Raw genomic sequence first — 20,350 nt, forward strand, 5'->3', positions numbered from 1 at the left:
CCTTCTAAAATTCTTGGAAATATTATATTGAAATTATAACCCTATATATAATCATTTTAATTTATACCGCTTATTTGTTTGTTTAATTCTGTCCCGATTATTATTTGTTATTTTTTTAATTATTGTTTTATGTTTGTGTTATTTGTCATTCGTGTATAATATGTTCAATTTGTGCAATAAATAAATTACGTCTAATGGGGACTATTTTAGCGCCCTAATACAATTTTTACTAAATCACATTATGATATACACTCACCTAAAGGATTATTAGGAACACCTGTTCAATTTCTCATTAATGCAATTATCTAATCAACCAATCACATGGCAGTTGCTTCAATGCATTTAGGGGTGTGGTCCTGGTCAAGACAATCTGATAGAAGAGCAACTTTGACTGAAATATCCATTCGTTACAACCGAGGTATGCAGCAAAGCATTTGTGAAGCCACAACACGCACAACCTTGAGGCGGATGGGCTACAAAAGCAGAAGACCCCACCGGGTACCACTCATCTCCACTACAAATAGGAAAAAGAGGCTACAATTTGCACGAGCTCACCAAATTTGGACAGTTGAAGACTGGCAAAATGTTGCCTGGTCTGATGAGTCTCGATGTCTGTTGAGACATTCAGATGGTAGAGTCAGAATTTGGCATAAACAGAATGAGAACATGGATCCATCATGTCTTGTTACCACTGTACAGGCTGGTGGTGGTGGTGTAATGGTGTGGGGGATGTTTTCTTGGCACACTTTAGGCCCCTTAGTGCCAATTGGGCATCGTTTAAATGCCAGGGCCTACCTGAGCATTGTTTCTGACCATGTTCATCCCTTTATGACCACCATGAACCCATCCTCTGATGGCTATTTCCAGCAGGATAATGCACCATGTCACAAAGCTTGAATCATTTAAAATTGGGTTCTTGAACATAACAATGAGTTAACTGTACTAAAATAGCCCCCACAGTCACCAGATCTCAACCCAAATGGTGGAACGGGAGCTTCGTGCCCTTGATGTGCATCCCACAAATCTCCATCAACTGCAAGATGCTATCCTATCAATATGGGCCAACATTTCTAAAGAATGCTTTCAGCACCTTGTTGAATCAATGCCAAATATAATTATGGCAGTTCCGAAAACAACAATTATGTAATATGTTCTATTGTTGTTGTTATTTTTTATTATTAGTTGTAGTAGTAGTACTGTCGCAAGTGGTGAAACACGAATTGTGTTTGGAATTTATGATTTGTTTTGTAAATTTATTATTTTTGAGACTGATCTGTCTCCATACTGTAATAGTTGAACCTACTCTTTAAATATTGTGACATAAAACTTACTTTGACTTTAAATACTCCAAATACGGCCTTACTGTTTAAGTTACTTTAACAGTGAATTTAATGACTTCATGTAGACAAATTTAAAATGAACACAATTCAATGTTTGTCACAAATCAAAATAGCCATTTTGTTAAACAAACACAACATTTAGGATGGAAATGTAATAAATTAATATAAAGTATACTGGACATTGTCTAGTATTAAGTGTTTTAAAATTTGTTTTAAAAAATGTAGTATATCAAGCATAATCTATAGATATTAGGAACAACATTGACTGCTAATACAACCACAAACTGTAGAGATAATGGCACAGATAAGATGATCACTAATATAAAGTTGCAGAGTCTGAAGGAACAACGTACATGAACTTCGACCATTGATCTGAGAGTAACTACTGGTCAGGAAACCTCACCTTGTTGCTAAGAGTTAGATTTAACCCTTAAGCCTATTGTTATAATTGCTTCCAATGTTTCCTCATCTGTAAGGCGCTTTGGATAAAAGCGTCTGCTAAATGACTAAATGTAAATGTAAATGTAATGTAAGACAATCGGTTGTCTCCTTGACAACTAAAATAATTTGAGAAGGCGTTCAGACAATCCATAATCCTATGTTGGAAGGCTGACCCTTGATGCTTTCTGCCACCAGTTCGACACCAGAATCACATCACACTGTTTTCAAACTTGCTCATTTTGAATCTCAAAAGTCAAAGTGTTTTAATTTTGGTTAAAGTAAAGTTGAACTCAAATTGAAAACAGTTCTAATAGAAAAGTAATTATATCCACAGTAGGTTACTGGCAAACTTTCTGCAAAACTACAGCAAAGTTTTACACTACGTGTTTGCAACTCTCTGCATCCCTTCTCTGTGGCTGTCTTGTGACAGCCGCCTTGTGGGTTTTATTTTCATCAGTTTGTACAATATTTCATCATATTAACTTTGCTCTAACAATGTGTTTGAACCAATGACAAAAAGCAGAAAAGAAAAGAAATATTGAATATTATATTATTTTGTCTTATTGTTCTTGCTCCAAATACAGTGCAAAGACAATTCTTAGTTTTTGTAACCAATTGCCCCGTTTTGGTGCAGGATGAGGAATCTCCAGATGTTGACATCAGGCGAGTGGAGAGCTCCCCTACACCTCTGAAGCGAGATCGCTCGTTCTCAGAACGTGACCTGGATGAGCTGCGAGGGGAAGTGACATCATCGCTCTCAGAAATACCTGAGTTTACAGGTTTTGGTCCCCTTAGAGGAGAGAGACCCCGATCACACACGCTGACAGGGGTTGGACACATGTATCATGGTCAGGACCTTCAGTTAATAAATATTTTAACAAATTATGTTTAATGTTGCCAGGATTCTGGTCATTAACCAATTAGACAGGAAGATTTATTTGTTTTGTTGTGTATTTTTATAACAGTTCCCATAGCTTAGATTAGATTAGATTCAATTTTATTGTCATTACACATATACAAGTACAGTGTAACGAAATGTAGTTTAGGTCTAACCAGAAGTGCAATTAGCAAGTGCAGTATATACAGTGAATAAATACAGAAAACAATATTAGGAAAATATTATACAGTGGGCATGGACTATGAAGATATTTTACAGTAGGTATGTTCTATGAAAATATGACAGTAGGTATGTACTATGAATAATATATACAGATAGCTATATACTATGAACATTAATGTACAGGTGGCTATGAACAGATAATAATTTAGACTAAACAATAGTGCAAGTGACTTAAGTGTGCATAAATTATAGACATTAGCTATTAAAGTTGCAGTGCAATAAGTTAATGCAGTTGTTGAAGTTACAGTGCAGTGGATGAGTTATGCAGCTATTAAAGGTACGGTGTAGTATATGAGTTAATGCAGTTAATAAGTTGCAGTCCAGAAGATGAGTAAATGCAGTTAATAAGGTTATGTCACCGGGTGAACGAACCAGGAACCGAAGAGAGACTGCGACTCGTTGTTAGGGGGAAGAAATGCCGGTGCGACACCATAACGAGCGCCAGCTGAAGCTAATGATTAGCGCTTCATTGAAGCATGTGCTCCAGTATAAAGAGAGAGGTTGAAAGCATGGTAGGGAGAGAAGAGGAAGGGGGAAGAGAGTGTTCGTGCAGTTGTGAAGCGCTGTAGGAATACTCGAGGATCATCGTAGTGGCAGTGAGTGGTGAGTGAGGAACAGAAACTGTACCAGCTGGGGAGACCATCGAGTACGGGTTTTATCGTTTGGAACTACTAACCTTTGGATCATTCGCCCTATGAAGAGGAGAGAAACGAGTTGATTAATCGCTGTAAAGAGAGAGTGAGTTTGCAGTGTCTGATAGAGTGAAACCAACACGTGTGAGGATTTACCAGAGTGATTTATGCACGAGTGTGGTGAGATCGAACAACTGTTTTCTCTGAGTCTCTGATGGATGAAACTGGTCTATAACCTTGAAGATGTATTCGAATTGAACTGTCCCCGTAGTTGTTTCCAGGTCCCTAACGATCGTGCACATGGCGTAGAGGAGGAAGGAGAACTCAATGCTCTGTTGTTGCCACAGATCACGAGCACTGTATCCCGCCTCAGCGAAAGCCCAGCCTTGCCAATTCTTCCGATGATGCCTTTCCAGTATATCCAGAACGAGAGTGGAGGCTGGTAAAGTACCCGGTTTTTGTCTCACCTACTACTGCCTGCCTTACTATCGAATTGTCCGTCCCTTACAGGGAGTAAAGAGGGAGCTACTGTGACGAGTTGGATGGTGGCTTTGTGAGCACGTTGACGAATCCAAGTCCAGAAGCTGCCTGCCCCACGAGTAATTCCACGAGTCTGACGACGAGGAAAGTCCCGATCGGTCCCACGAGCCTGCTTAGAGAGGAGTATACTCACCTGGAGAACGGAAAAGTACCTACCGGCACCCCCCCTTCCTCACATTCATCAACGCTACAGCCACAGGCCCACCAAGAGAGGAATATCCTTACCTGAAGGACGGAGAAGTACCTACCAGCCCCCGCTTCTTCATTGCGTCCACGCTACAGCCACAGGCCCACCAAGAGAGGAATATCCTTACCTGAAGGACGGAGAAGTACCTACCAGCCCCTGCTTCTTCATTGCGTCCACGCTACAGCCACGAGCATCCCCACCCCTGCTTTTATCCCTTTTTAGATTAATAAAGAAACTTACCTTTTAAACTCATCCTTGTTGTCCGCCTCTTGGTGTTCTCTGGTGTCTGCTCCTCCGGAGTGTGGTAAATAACCCTCGGCCCTGTCACCGGGTGACATAACTTTTGGCGTAGTCGGCAGGGTTACCACTCGGGGTTGAGCGGCCAGAGGACCCAGGATGGCGGATGAGGATTTGCCAGCCGCCCGGCAGCCGATGGCATCTATATTTATGGGAGCCCCGTGGGCTCAGAAGTACGGTGGGCCCGGCTCAGAGTTGAGCTTGACAGACTGGAGAGCGCAAGTCGAGTACCTGGCCGGACTGCAAGGGCTCAGAGAAACCCAGAGGATACAGTTTGTGCTGAGTTCGCTCGAGGGGGAGGCAAAGAGAGAAGTTCGAGCAGCACCTGAAGCCGTCCGAGCCACTACACAAGCGATCTTTGAGTTCTTGTCCAGACAGTATGGCGATTCCACTCCCGTGGCAGTGTTGCGGGCTCAGTTCTTTAACTGTAAGCAGGGACCTGGGCAGACCCTGCGAGCATTCGCTCTGCGATTACGAGAACAGTTCGCCAGGTTGAAGAGTCGGGAGCACCATGGTCTAGGAGATGAAGAGACATTATTAAGAGACCAGTTCCTGTTGGGGTTACGAGAAGGTCCAGTGCGACAGAGTCTGAGATTGCAGCTTCGACGGGACGCAGCACTGACTTTCGAAGACCTACGTAAAGAGGCCCTAGCCCTGGAACAGGATCACCACCAGACCGTGGAGTCGCCGGTGTGTATGGCTGCAAGTGGTACTAGTGCCCCAGTACTGCCTGAACCGACGGATTGGAAACAGGCCTTACGTGCAGAGTTGATGAAGGATGTTCGAGAAGAAATGGCTGAGTTCTCGAAGACTCTTCTGGGAGAGATCCGTCGTGGACGGCCAGAGCCCCCGCCTTTGCTCCGAGACCGGTCGTATTCTGACGGGGGGAGGGATCCGGGGAGACGTACCGGCCGACCATTCAGTTCCAGGTTCCAGTGGGATGGGCAAGGGCGCCCGATCTGTAACAACTGCGGAGAGCCAGGACACTACAGCCGCCAATGCGGCCCCCGACGTAACTCACAGGGGGGTTTTTAGGACGACCGGCCACTGTGGGTCAAGTGGTCGGAAACCCCCGTATGGACCCCTTTTTAAGCTCAGCTCCACGAGACGGCCTGGTGGGACGTTGCCCCCTCGTGGAGATTAAAGTCAATGGAGTTACTGTTCGGTGCCTGGTAGACACAGGATCCCAGGTCACCATGTTTGCCGAGAGTCTGTCTAAAGATCTGTTCGATGCCCATCACTTACTTGAAGCTGAAGTCCCCTGGCTCACCCTGCGAGGAGCAAATGGCCTGAACATCCCCTATATCGGATATCAGGTGACCGACTTTGAGATCCAGGGCACCACGATCCCACAGAAGGGAGTGGTGATTGTGCGGGACTCCTGTCTGGGGGAACATCGAGCCTTGTTGGGGATGAACGTAATCATGGACTGTTGGGAAGAGCTGTTTCGCGTGGGTCCCCTTCGTTCCACTTCTGTAGCCGAGAAGCGAGAGTGGGAACGTGTCATCACCGACTGTCGACGAGTACAGGTCGCCAGCTCCCAACAGGATTGGGAAGACGTTGGCCGAGTGGCATGTCGATACGCTGTCTCCATTCCTGCCCGGAGCGAGGCTGTGGTCTGGGTCCGTCTTCCTGAGCGGGCCGATGGTCCTGAGGAGTGTGTCCTTGTCGAGCCCCACTGGGAATGTCAGGCCGTCGAAGTTGCTCGGGGGTTAACGGTAGCCCGTCGGGGCCGAATTGCAGTTAAAGTGAGAAACACGAACACTTACCCTGTCCAACTCTATCGTCACCAACGGTTGACCCGTATCACGCCAGTGAGTTCCCATCAGGTGAGGGAGGAGCAGGAGGTTCGCTTCTGCCAAGTAAGCGCAACGGTGGTCGAGGTCGGTTTGGCAAGGGAGGAATCTGGTCATGGACCCGCTACCGACAGCATGCCGACCCATTTGCGGAGTGAGTCCCTGCAGGGGGAGGGCCTACAAGAAGAGCAGACCCACCAACTTCAGAGCTTGTTGGCCAAGTGGCAACACGTCTTCTCCACCCACGATGAGGACTATGGGTGCACCGACATCGTCAAACACGTTATACCTACCGGAGACGCTCCACCCAGTCGAGAGCGGTACCGTCCGGTACCCCCGACTTTATACTCCGAGGTTCGTGCCTTACTAAAGGGGATGCTGGGACGTGGAGTTATTCGGGAGAGCAGCAGTCAATGGGCCGCCCCAATTGTCCTGGTACGAAAGAAAACGGGCTCTTGGAGATTTTGCGTGGATTATCGCAAACTGAACTTGGTCACCAAGAAGGATGCTTTCCCCCTGCCCCGGATCGAGGATTCCCTTACAGGACTGACCAATGCCGCCTGGTATTCCACCCTTGACTTGGCGAGTGGCTACTGGCAGGTACAGGTAGAGGAGCAAGACCGAGAGAAGACCGCCTTCACCACCCCTTTTGGCCTGTTTGAGTGGGATCGCATGCCCTTCGGACTCTGCAACGCCCCTGCGACCTTCCAGAGGCTGATGCAGCGATGTCTGGGGGGACAGCTGATGGATTCCACCCTGGTATACTTAGATGACGTGATCGTCTATTCCCCCGACTTTGACTCTCACCTGTTACATCTGGAGCAAGTCTTCCGAGCTATGGAACGGTATGGACTGAAGCTCCAGCCAGGGAAATGCCAGCTCCTTAAGAGGGAGGTCCAGTTCTTGGGGCATCGAGTGAGCGCTGCAGGAGTGGCTGTTGACCCGGAGAAGGTGTCCGCAGTACAGGGCTGGGTTCCACCAAAGACCGTCAGGCAGGTGCGGTCTTTTCTGGGATTTGTCGGCTACTACAGACGCTTCATAAAAGACTTTTCAAAAATTGCGAAGCCCCTGAATCAGCTGCTGTTCGGATCCGGTTCTTCACGGAGCCGGAGTTCCCCCACGATTACTTGGAGCCCAGAGTGTGAGACCGCCTTTCAGAGGCTAAAACAGGAGTTGCTGCAGGCCCCCATTCTGGCTTACGCTGATTTCACCCGACCCTTTGTACTTTACACCGACGCTAGCAACAGCGGACTGGGAGCCGTACTGGCCCAGCGACAGGACGGAACAGAAAGGGTCATCGCCTACGCCAGTCGGAGTCTTCACCCAGCAGAGCGGAACGACGCCAACTACAGCTCTTTTAAAATCGAGCTGCTGGCCCTGAAGTGGGCTTTGTGTGAGAAGTTTAAGGACTACTTGTGGGGAGCTGAAGTGTTGGTGGTGACCGACAACAGCCCATTGGTCCACCTCCAAACCGCAAAGCTAGGGGCGGTGGAGCAGAGGTGGGTGGCTCAGCTCGCCAATTTCAACTATCGGCTGCAGTATCGGCCAGGCCGTGAACACATAAATGCTGATGTTCTGTCACGATTACCACCGTCAGGGGAAGGAGGAACCCCAGAATCAGAGGAAGGGCTGATGGTAGGGATAGTGGAGGTACCTGGAACACGATCGGAGGGAGTACCGGCAAGTTGGGGATGGGACCCCCACCGATGGAAGGAGAGGCAGGAACAGGATGAAGGGTTGGCTACCCTGCGGACCTACCTGGAGCGGAACAAACTCCCGGGGATGGATGAACGACGGGGACAGCCCGTGGGATTAAAGAAGCTTCTGGGGCACTGGAAGCGACTGAAGTTGCAGGAAGGAGTGATCTGTAGGTCTGTCTTGGACTCGAGGACCCACGAGATGGTATACCAGGTGGTGGTGCCTGAAGCCCAAATTCAGCCATTGCTCCAGGCCTACCACGATCGGCTAGGACATCAGGGTCAAGAACGGACGGTATCACTGCTGCGCCGGCACTTTTTCTGGAGCGGGATGGAAGAATCAGTGGGGAGGCACGTACAAGGATGCCCCCGCTGTGTGTTGTTTAAGTCCCGACGAAACGTGAGGGCCCCCATGGTTCCGGTGAGGCCCAGAGCCCCATTGCATATGGTGGCTATGGATTTCTTGACCTTGAGTCGTCCAACAGATCGTTATCAGAACATCTTGGTCGTTACGGATTTGTTCACCAAGTATGCCTGGGCCATACCGACCTTAGATCAGACCGCCACCACCACTGCCAACGCTCTGTGGAGACATGTCTTCCAGCCCTTTGGATGTCCCGAAACACTCCACTCGGACCAAGGGCCGAACTTCGAGTCCCGTGTCATCCAAGAACTATGCCAACTGTACGGATGCAGGAAGACCCACACCACTCCATACCACCCACAGGGAAACGGGGGATGCGAACGTTTCAATCAGATGCTTCTGAGTTTACTGGGGACTCTGGATGCGGACCACCAGGGTTATTGGACGGATAGCCTCCCGGCCCTGGTGCAGGCCTATAACAACAGCGTCCACAGCACTACGGGTTATGCCCCTGCTTACCTGATGTTTGGGAGACATGTGCGTTTACCCATGGATCTGCTCCTCGGAGCAGCAGTGGTCGAGGCCCCCGCCACCACCACCGAATGGGTACACCGACACCACCGCCAACTCCACTCTGCGTATGAGAAAGTGTCCAAACATCTCGACGTGGCCGCCCAGAAGAACAAGCGTCTGTATGACCGTACTGCCAGAGAAGCCCCCTTGTTACCCGGAGAACGGGTGCTGGTGCGAGACAACCGGCGCCAGGGGAAGGGGAAGCTCAGCGACCGGTGGGAAACCGTGCCATATGTGGTAGAGCAACGACAGAGACCTGACCAGCCCGTCTACACCATCCGGCCAGAGGGGAAGGCTGGCCCTGTGAGAATTCTGCACCGAAACTTGCTTCGCCCCTGCCCTAACTATCCGCGGCAAGAGACTGAGGAGCCGCCGGCGCCTGTGGCCCCTGCACCACCTTGGGTGGGTTGGGCTATGTTCCCTAGAGCCCCTACTCCTGAACTCAGGGAGGAAGAACCCGCTGCTCCAGCTCGACGCTCCCAGCGGGAGACCCGAGGAGTACCTCCTATCAGGTATAGAGAATAGGAGTCTAGACCCCGTTCTCGGGACTAGAACGGATCCGGTGGGGGAGGATGTCACCGGGTGAACGAACCAGGAACCGAAGAGAGACTGCGACTCGTTGTTAGGGGGAAGAAATGCCGGTGCGACACCATAACGAGCGCCAGCTGAAGCTAATGATTAGCGCTTCATTGAAGCATGTGCTCCAGTATAAAGAGAGAGGTTGAAAGCATGGTAGGGAGAGAAGAGGAAGGGGGAAGAGAGTGTTCGTGCAGTTGTGAAGCGCTGTAGGAATACTAGAGGATCATCGTAGTGGCAGTGAGTGGTGAGTGAGGAACAGAAACTGTACCAGCTGGGGAGACCATCGAGTACGGGTTTTATCGTTTGGAACTACTAACCTTTGGATCATTCGCCCTATGAAGAGGAGAGAAACGAGTTGATTAATCGCTGTAAAGAGAGAGTGAGTTTGCAGTGTCTGATAGAGTGAAACCAACACGTGTGAGGATTTACCAGAGTGATTTATGCACGAGTGTGGTGAGATCGAACAACTGTTTTCTCTGAGTCTCTGATGGATGAAACTGGTCTATAACCTTGAAGATGTATTCGAATTGAACTGTCCCCGTAGTTGTTTCCAGGTCCCTAACGATCGTGCACATGGCGTAGAGGAGGAAGGAGAACTCAATGCTCTGTTGTTGCCACAGATCACGAGCACTGTATCCCGCCTCAGCGAAAGCCCAGCCTTGCCAATTCTTCCGATGATGCCTTTCCAGTATATCCAGAACGAGAGTGGAGGCTGGTAAAGTACCCGGTTTTTGTCTCACCTACTACTGCCTGCCTTACTATCGAATTGTCCGTCCCTTACAGGGAGTAAAGAGGGAGCTACTGTGACGAGTTGGATGGTGGCTTTGTGAGCACGTTGACGAATCCAAGTCCAGAAGCTGCCTGCCCCACGAGTAATTCCACGAGTCTGACGACGAGGAAAGTCCCGATCGGTCCCACGAGCCTGCTTAGAGAGGAGTATACTCACCTGGAGAACGGAAAAGTACCTACCGGCACCCCCCCTTCCTCACATTCATCAACGCTACCGCCACAGGCCCACCAAGAGAGGAATATCCTTACCTGAAGGACGGAGAAGTACCTACCAGCCCCCGCTTCTTCATTGCGTCCACGCTACAGCCACAGGCCCACCAAGAGAGGAATATCCTTACCTGAAGGACGGAGAAGTACCTACCAGCCCCTGCTTCTTCATTGCGTCCACGCTACAGCCACGAGCATCCCCAACCCTGCTTTTATCCCTTTTTAGATTAATAAAGAAACTTACCTTTTAAACTCATCCTTGTTGTCCGCCTCTTGGTGTTCTCTGGTGTCTGCTCCTCCGGAGTGTGGTAAATAACCCTCGGCCCTGTCACCGGGTGACAGTTACATTGCAGTAGATTAGTTAATGCAGTTATAGAAGTTACAGTGCAGTAGATAAGTTAGTGCAGTTATTGAAGTAACAGTGCAGTAGATGAGTTAATGCAGTAATGAAAGTGGTCCATTAGTGCAAATGAGCATTCAGTATAATATTTCTGGTGTGCAAGTGAGCAGTATAGAGTGCAAATTAAGTTGTGTGTGTGTAAACAGTCCGGTAGAACAGATAACATGAAGTACTGATGTGTACAGTTCAGTCATGCATGGCAGCCCTGTAGTGCAATGTAAACAATGTTATAGCAGCATTAAAGTTAAAGGTATGAGGGGTAGTGGAATCAGTGGGGGGCAGAGTTCAATAATGAAACAGCTGCTGGTTCTTTTCCGGAGGCACCGGAAGTGCCTACCGGAAGGCAGGAGAGTAAACAGTCTATGAGCGGGGTGAGAGGAGTCCTTGAGAAAGCTGCAAGCTTGACGCAGACAGCATTTCTTCTGGATGTCCTCAATGGGAGAAAGTGTAGTCCCTGTGATGCGCTGGGCTGTTTTCACGACCTGCTGCAGTGCCTTGTGCTCAGCAACAGAATAGTTCCCGTATCAGACTGTGACACAGTTGGTCAGAATGCTCTCTATCGTGCAGCGATTGAAGTTCACCAGGATAGTTGAAGACAGTTAGTTCTTCTTCAGTGTCCTCAGAAAGAAGAGACGCTGGTGAGCCTTCTTGACCAGGCATGAGGTGTTGGTGGTCCAGGACATGTTCTCCGAAATATGAGTCCCCAGGAACTTAAAACTGGAAACACGTTCAACAGCCATTCCATTAATGTGGATGGGGTCGTGTGTGCCTCCTTTCGCCTTCCTGAAGTCCATGATGATCTCCTTTGTCTTGGAGGTGTTAAGGTGTTGTCTGAGCACCATGTGGCCAGGTGCCGGACCTCCTCCCTGTATGCAGTCAATCGTTGTTGCTGATGAGACCAATCACCGTTGTATCGTCTACAAACTTGATGAAGGAGTTAGATCCGTTCACAGGCCTGCAGTCGAGTGTGAAAAGGGAGTGGAGAAAGGGGCTCAGTAAGCAGCCCTGTGGTACACAAGTGTTGAGGGTGATGGTGGTGGGGCAGATGTGGCCTAACCTAACAAGCTGAGGCCCGTTCGTCAAGATATCCATAATCCAGTTGCAGGTAAAGTTGTTAATGCCTAGGTTTCCAAGTTTGATGATTTATCTGGTTATTAGGGCCCTAGCACGAAAGAGCAAGCCACCGGCTTGCTCTGCAGTGCAGAGCCCTATTGTTTCTGTGTTGTTTATTATTATTCTTCTTCCGAATCCGCTTTCATCGCTAATTTGAGGGCCTAAACATGCTCTAAAACTCACAATATGTTGCGCGCGCATCAGACGTTGCAGAAGTTTTTATCCGATCGACATCATATTCGTGTCATTCTCATCTTAAGGCCTTTGCGACGCTAAATTGCGGAGATCTAGAGTTTTCATGGGGAATCGTGACCCTGGCGGCCTCCCAAAGTTTGGCGTTTCGCCATGAACAGGAAGTTGATTTAACTCAGGCATTCAATGTCCTACAGGGCACAGACTTCACACATTTGTTCAAAGTCCTGGCCTGAATACATCTACATGGCATCTACATCTACATTCAGATACAGTTATAGCGCCACCTGCAGGAATCAGGAAATGGCACGTTTTATACAGTTTTTAAATGCTCATAGAGATTCAAACAGGAAGTTGATGTAACTCAGGCATTCAATGTCCTACAGGCCACAGACTTCATACATTTGTTCAAAGTCCTGGCCTGAATAGATCTACATGGTAATATTCCAATACAGTTATAGCGCCACCAGCTGGCAACACGAAATATGACACGTAAAAATAAATAATGAATACTACTGTAATTCGCCATCATTAATTGTATCACCATCATTTTCTGTTTTTCTCTACATGGCAATATCCAGATACAGTTATAGCGCCACCTGCAGGAAACAGGAAATGGCATGTTTTTAACTGCTCATACAGATTCAAACAGGTCAGCCTCATATTTGAACAGTATAGCCAGTGTGATCTTCAGACCTTTGTGATGGTACATTGAAATCTACATTGTACATTGACTTTCTTTGAGGGGCGTGTCCGTGGTGGCCTGATAAAGTTTGATGTTTCGCCATGAAACATGAAGCTACAGTAACTCAGGCACACGATATCCGACCGGCTTCAAACTTCACGTGTTTGATGAAAGTCCTTGCCTGAACGCATACCCATGTCAGTGTTCACCAATAGTCATAGCGCCACCAGCTGGCAATGGGAAATATGGCACAGAAAAACCTCTAATGTAACTCCCTGTATGCACGTTGCCCACCGTTCACCGTTCCTGATGCCGACGGGTGGTGATGGCACATGGTTGCGGTGCATGCACGAGGGCCCGCACATCGCTGCTCGCAGCTTTAATTTTATATTTGAATCTGGTTATTAGTTATTATTTGTAGTTATTAATATTTTGAGCTTTCATTTTTGGTATTTTTAGTTGTGCTTTTATCATGTGATTATTTTGTTATTCATATTGAAATATTGCTATTTAGGTTTCATTTATTTGATCATTTTTGTTTGAACTTTTATGATTTCCAGTTATTAATTTCAATGCCTCAATTTAAAGGCAACTTGATGTCAATGAACAAAAATATTTAAAAGTTTTAATCAACGATTACCCTATTAACTGACTTTTAAGATCTTTAAAGTATCTTTCAAAGATTTAAAGATGCCACTAATCTGTTGGCTACTATGGTAAGTGTCAGCGGTAGCATCATCCCTCATGTTCAGCTTCCTTGTGTGAAGACCGACGAGAGTAAAGACTTGCTACTCTACCTGCCCAACTCCACCGAGCAGATTCACAGGCAAGGCACATCAGTATATTTAACATACCTTTGTTTTTATTTAATTGTATACTAACATTATGTGTTTTCAGTTTATTCCTGTACTCCACTGCAGACAGTGCGCCTGTCACGGTGTGAGGACAGAACCCAAACGCAGGCAGCAGAGTTAAATAACAAACACTTTATTTAAACAAAAGACCCTCGATGGGGAGAACATGATCTAAAACAAGACAAAAGTGTAAACTAAAACTTCCCACATGGGGAACAAAACAAACAAAGTCCTTTGAATAATAAATCAACAAAATCCACAAACTTAGAACAGGAACAAACACGATAATCCATAGACAGGAATAATCCAACAAGGTTGACGTGAGGAGGTACGAAAATGACAAAATGACAATGAACCGACAAGGGACAGAGGGAAAACTGGGGCTTGATAAAGGGAAAACACTAACAAGGACTGATGACACAGGGAGAGTGGCCACAGGTGACAAGGATGAAACACTAAGGGAAAGCTAACAGGAGGATTGCACGAGGCAGGTGAGGGGACTGAAACACTAAGGGAAGGATGGATCAGGGCTGGAGACAAGACTAACACTAATGGACTGCTAACAGGGAAACAAGGGGGCGGGGCTAAAGGACGTGACACCGGAGAGAGAGCATGGCTTCTCAAACCAAAACAATGCTCTTTCTCCACACAAAACACATGGGACTGACATGATCCTGCCACAAGACTCGAAAACCACGACAAGGAGAGGCAGGATCATGACAGAGCGCCCGCCTTAAAGAACTCCTCCAGGAGTTCTTCAAGATCACACTAAACATGACAAGACTGACAGACAGGAGGACAGACACCATAAACACAGAACAGAACACACTAGGGGCAGGGCTGACATGACTAGAAAGGGATTGGGGTTGGACAATAAAATAAACATCAATGGGAAGGGGGGAGGCGGAATTGGTGGGAAAAACTTGGGAACATAACTGGGTGGGGACTTAGGCGGGACAGGACCCTGCTTCCTAGAGCTGGGCGGAGGGGTGGGGTAGGAAGGTCTGGGCCTGGAAGGGATACCTCTCTTGGAGTGGGAGGAACTAGAAGGGGTAGGGCATGACAGGACGGCCGTAGTTGGGAACGGCTGGGGCAAGGCTGACTGGGTTGTAGGTTGGAGGGCCGGCTGAGACGGACTGGGTGCAGGAGGGACCACCGGACTTGGGACCACCGGACTTGGGACCACCGGACTTGGGACCACCGGACTTGGGACCACCGGACTTGGGACCACCGGACTTGACGGGACCACCGGACTTGACGGGACCACCGGACTTGACGCCTGGGCAGGGCTGGATACCGGGTGCTGGGCAGGGCAGGATGGTGCAGCTCTCCTCTGCTTCTTCCTCTTTGACCGGCTCACAGGACGTGTGGCCGGCTGCAGAGTAGCGGTGGGGGACCCCACTATCTCTGTGCTGGATGAGTCGGACGGGGAGTCCCACGACTCCCTCCGTCCACGCCTACCACGGAGGCTAGCTGGTGGTGGAGCAGAGGGTGAGGAGAGGCCCACGGCCCCGATTTGCAGGGTATGGCCCTCAGGAATGGCGGCCAGCGGGGTGGAAAAACTGGGCTGGACTGAGACACTGGGCTCCGGCCGATTCATGGCATACCTGATCAGGTCTGTGAAGCCCAGCGGTCTCAGCATCTGCATCTCCCACCCCGCTAGTGGTTGGTTGAGGCCGCCATTGAACAGGACCATCTGTTCCTGCTCACTGTGGACCATCTCCCCTGCTACCTCAAAGAAGCGGTCCGTGAACTCCAATACATCACAGTGCCCCTGGCGTAAACGGAGGAGGCGATGAGCCTGGGTCGCTCGTCTTGCCTCCATCTTGCCTGCTGGGTTCGAAGTTGGTCGGTTCATTCTGTCACGGTGTGAGGACAGAACCCAAACGCAGGCAGCAGAGTTAAATAACAAACACTTTATTTAAACAAAAGACCCTCGATGGGGAGAACATGATCTAAAACAAGACAAAAGTGTAAACTAAAACTTCCCACATGGGGAACAAAACAAACAAACAAAGTCCTTTGAATAATAAATCAACAAAATCCACAAACTTAGAACAGGAACAAACACGATAATCCATAGACAGGAATAATCCAACAAGGTGACGTGAGGAGGTACGAAAATGACAATGAACCGACAAGGGACAGAGGGAAAACTGGGGCTTGATAAAGGGAAAACACTAACAAGGACTGATGACACAGGGAGAGTGGCCACAGGTGACAAGGATGAAACACTAAGGGAAAGCTAACAGGAGGATTGCACGAGGCAGGTGAGGGGACTGAAACACTAAGGGAAGGATGGATCAGGGCTGGAGACAAGACTAACACTAATGGACTGCTAACAGGGAAACAAGGGGCGGGGCTAAAGGACGTGACACCGGAGAGAGAGCATGGCTTCTCAAACCAAAATAATGCTCTTTCTCCACACAAAACACATGGGACTGACATGATCCTGCCACAAGACTCGAAAACCACGACAAGGAGAGGCAGGATCATGACAGCGCCTGCCCAAGACACAAGGCACGTCGCGTTCACTCTGACGCCCGTCCCATTCACGCCTCCACTTCTACACCACTTCTACACCTCCAAGTCACCTAACACTCGGCAGCTTTTCAAGACCTTTAACTCTCTTCTTTGCCCCCTCCTCCTGTGCCCACTTCATCTTTGACTGCAGAGGACTTCACTGTATTGTTCTTAGCACCTCAGACCTTAGTACACACCAGCCTCACTTCAAACATTAAACCCTCCTCTTTCGCCCCACTGAACACAGCCACCCCACCACCTGTCCCCTTGACCCAATCCCCTCCCATCTCCTTCAGGTCATTTCCAGCACCCTCACACTTGCACTCACACACATCTTCAACACCTCCCTGATACCAGGCACTTTTCCATCCACATTCAAACAGGCCCAGTTCACACCCCTACTTAAGAAACCCACATTGGACCCCTCTACTACCGACAGTTACAGACCTGTCTCTCTCCTCCCATTTCACAAGTTCGCCTATGTAAATAATAATGAATGCAGGGGTAATGATGATAGCAGGGGTAGGTAAGATATGCGTATTTGCCGTGCTGTCCAGGGAGCGGGCTCCGAGCTCGCTGGTTCCTTCCGAACCTGGAACACTCTCCCCTGATAGGGGTGAGTGCACCATGCTCGGAAACGGCCCGAACCCAGAGCTCACCCCAAAAGCGCAGAATAAACACTGGACTGCAGCCGTGTAGCGCATTCTCCCCCCATAAACGCGAAACTTGAGGCTTCCTGGATGATGACTTGCGTTGGGCTTGGTGGTCATGCAGACTCCTGAGGGGTCAGGATGAGTGGGGCTCCTGCGAGTGGGAAACCTGTTGCGGTCATAGGTTGAGGACTGGCCTTGCATGGCGGCTGATGCTGTTAGGTTGGTGATGTAGGATCTATTTGGAGTGTGGGGATGGAGACTTGGTGCGAGCTCTTGCAGAGTGAATGTCGCTGATTGGGTGGTGGTGTGAATTCCCGCTTAAGTGGAAGTCATGTTAAAAGATGGCTGGTGAGCTGTGGAATGTAGAGGTGCATGCCCCTGTGATGGGTGGCATTGCTGTGGTGATCCTTAGATTCTGGAGGTTGGTTCTGCTGCAGGAGAGCGCAGGATGGAGACACATCCCCCTGCAGGGATGTTCGCTGCGGCGATACTGGCTTCGTGGGGCTATAAGTGGGTCTGCTGCGGCAGTGTAAGGGAAGAAGCACAGGCCCTTGCGGGGCAGTCGCTGTGGCGATACTGGAGTCGTGAGTCTGTTGGAACTCGTTAAAAACTACTTAAAACCCATCTCTTCTGTGAATACTTGACAGACAAATGTAAAATTAAATTTACACTAACCTACTCTCTTTCTGGTAGTGGTCTAGCTTTTGTTGAAACTAGTAACTTTGTATTAGCACCGTTTGTATTATTGCTCCTGCATGACATATCACTTATTGCTCCCTGAACTCTTTTTAAGTTGCTTTGGATAAAAGCGTCTGCTAAATGACTAAATGTAAATGTTCACAGGTACACTGATTATTTATTCCTTAAAGGTGCAAGTTGATAAAACCCAGAACCTTGTAAAACAGGCTGTTTCTCTCTTCTTCACTCTTTTTTTTGTATCTAGCCTCATTCCCTGTGTTTGACAGAATGCCCCCATCGACCTGTCACTCTTTCAGCTCAGAAGATAGAAGCCGTGAGGAAAATGTCTCAACATCTTGTGAAATGTCCAGACATCAGTGGATGGTCAGTGGACTTTTACCTGTAATCCAAAGTGATTTACATTGCTTTCGGGGATGATTGTACATTGCATCAGTCTGTGCCTTTTTTTGGAAACCCAACATCTTTCTACAGATATGATCAACTTTACATGTAATTTTTTTTTAATTCATTGTATTAATTGCGGAATTATTTCTACGGGTGGTAACATTTAAATATATGGTAGTTTTACTATATATGGAACTATTTTTAATTAAACTAACCATTATCGTATTGACAAATAATGCACTCTTGACTTCAAAACAGCTAAAGAAATGGACACTATCCGTGTATCTGTTTAATGTCAGGTATTTATGCAGGTAAAGGACTAGCAAAACGCAATAGTTTTTATTATGAAATCTAATAACTTTTTCAATAAATCCTAACCCACTCAACCAAATGAAACAACTTGTAAAGCAAAAATGCTGAAAATTTAGATTTGAACTCACAGATGGCAATCACAATCTGTGCTCTGAAGTATCACATAAAGGCACTTATTACTACAATAGGGTGACCATACCTGTAATTTATTAGGGACACGACCTGGCCAGGGTGCATCCTCCTGAGGTCGTATTTGTCCACCATCATTGAGATTCTCATATTTGATTTAGAAATCATTACAAAAGTAACATTTATTTCTCTTAAGACATATAATCGTTGTAGCTTTATTCTTACCTTGAAATATAACGGGTCACTCCTCTCTTCATTAAATTACATTGGCTCCCTATAGTCGCTCGCATCAAATTCAAAGCTCTGCTCTTGGCCTACAAGACCACCAGTGGTTCGGCACCCCATATCTTCACTCGCCAATACAGACATACAGTATGTACCTGCCAGATCCCTAGGCTCTGCAAATGAACGACGTCTTGTAGTGCCATCCCAAAAAGGAAAACAATCACTCTCATGTACCTTCTGGTACCCTGGATTTTTTCATGTGTGCCTTCTATTAAGCTTCCATTATTATGCCTGCTGTACAACTTGCGTGTCACAAACACTGCAGAGGACCCTCTGGGCTACCGGCGATCTTATTATCTGGAATTCTAAGATTAATATTTGTGGGATATTGTAAGGTAACAAGTAAAGTGTCCTGCTGAATTCAATTTCGTGATTCAGACGGGTATATAAGTGTGATGCACACCTCGGTAGCCTCATCGCGTGAAGAGCGAAGAGTGTTATGACCATCGACCTGAGCGACTCCACCGAGCAAGGACACCGACTTCAGTATTCACTTTTTGCCCTTCTAACTATTCTCTTCTTTTTATTTTGTCCGATTTTGACTATGTCTTTTCAAATCCCTACCGTCATTACAACCAGGGTTCTAAATTAACTTTTTTGATCACCAGCCAATGTGGCTGGTAACTTTCTAAAGTTACCAGCCAATCAGAATTTCCACTAGCCAATTTTTTCGGGTGAAAATATGAGTAACACTGAATGCATTTGATCATTTTATTAACAATTTTGGCATGAAAAATACATATAAAGTACAATACATACAACAAAATATACACAGAAAGTGCATACATTTCAAGTTTGGGATTTATCTACAGTATCTATCTTTATATCTATCTACAGTATCTATCTTTCTATCTGTCTTTATATCTATCTACAGTATCTATCTTTATATCTTTCTATCTATCTTTCTGTCTTTATATCTGTCTATATCTATCTACAGTATCTATCTTTATATCTTTCTATCTATCTTTCTATCTGTCTTTATATCTATCTACAGTATCTATCTTTATATCTTTCTATCTGTCTTTATATCTGTCTTTATATCTATCTACAGTATCTATCTTTATATCTTTCTATCTATCTTTCTATCTGTCTTTATATCTATCTACAGTATCTATCTTTATATCTTTCTATCTGTCTTTATATCTGTCTTTATATCTATCTACAGTATCTATCTTTATATCTTTCTATCTATCTTTCTATCTATCTTTCTATCTGTCTTTATATATATCTGCAGTTTTAATCCTTAGGCTCTCCTGATGACTTCGGGCACTCTCATGGTCCTTTACTGCCTCGACTTTAAAATTAGTAGTTCTTACCACGAAATGGTTCGTTTTGTTTTTTTCTTTCGCGTACATGCGGCAATCCTGACAAAACATGACGACATTTTCGTGATCAAACACAAGCCATTCACGACCCGTCAGCCATTTGGCATTAAATTTTCTTTTCTTCGTTTCTCTGTTGATATCCTCATCCCCTGCCTCGTTCCTCTTCTCGCCCCCAGAAGTCTGTCCCAACCACCGCCTCATTTAGTTTAGCTAATCTTAACTTTATACTTTACT

At 47.0% G+C, this 20,350-nt stretch overlaps 1 protein-coding gene across 1 annotated transcript in view; it reads left to right on the forward strand.

The window, feature by feature from the left end:
* Nucleotides 1-20,350, forward strand: part of spire2 (spire-type actin nucleation factor 2) — a 54,629-nt gene that overhangs the window by 28,060 nt on the left and 6,219 nt on the right. Inside the window, exons 9-10 of the mRNA XM_079449973.1 lie at nt 2,416-2,629; nt 17,926-18,044. Coding sequence (XP_079306099.1) covers nt 2,416-2,629; nt 17,926-18,044 — 333 coding nt within the window. The remainder of the gene's footprint in view (nt 1-2,415; nt 2,630-17,925; nt 18,045-20,350) is intronic.

This window comes from Barbatula barbatula (assembly GCF_947034865.1).
Source record: "Barbatula barbatula genome assembly, chromosome: 25".
Classification (NCBI taxonomy): domain Eukaryota; kingdom Metazoa; phylum Chordata; class Actinopteri; order Cypriniformes; family Nemacheilidae; genus Barbatula; species Barbatula barbatula.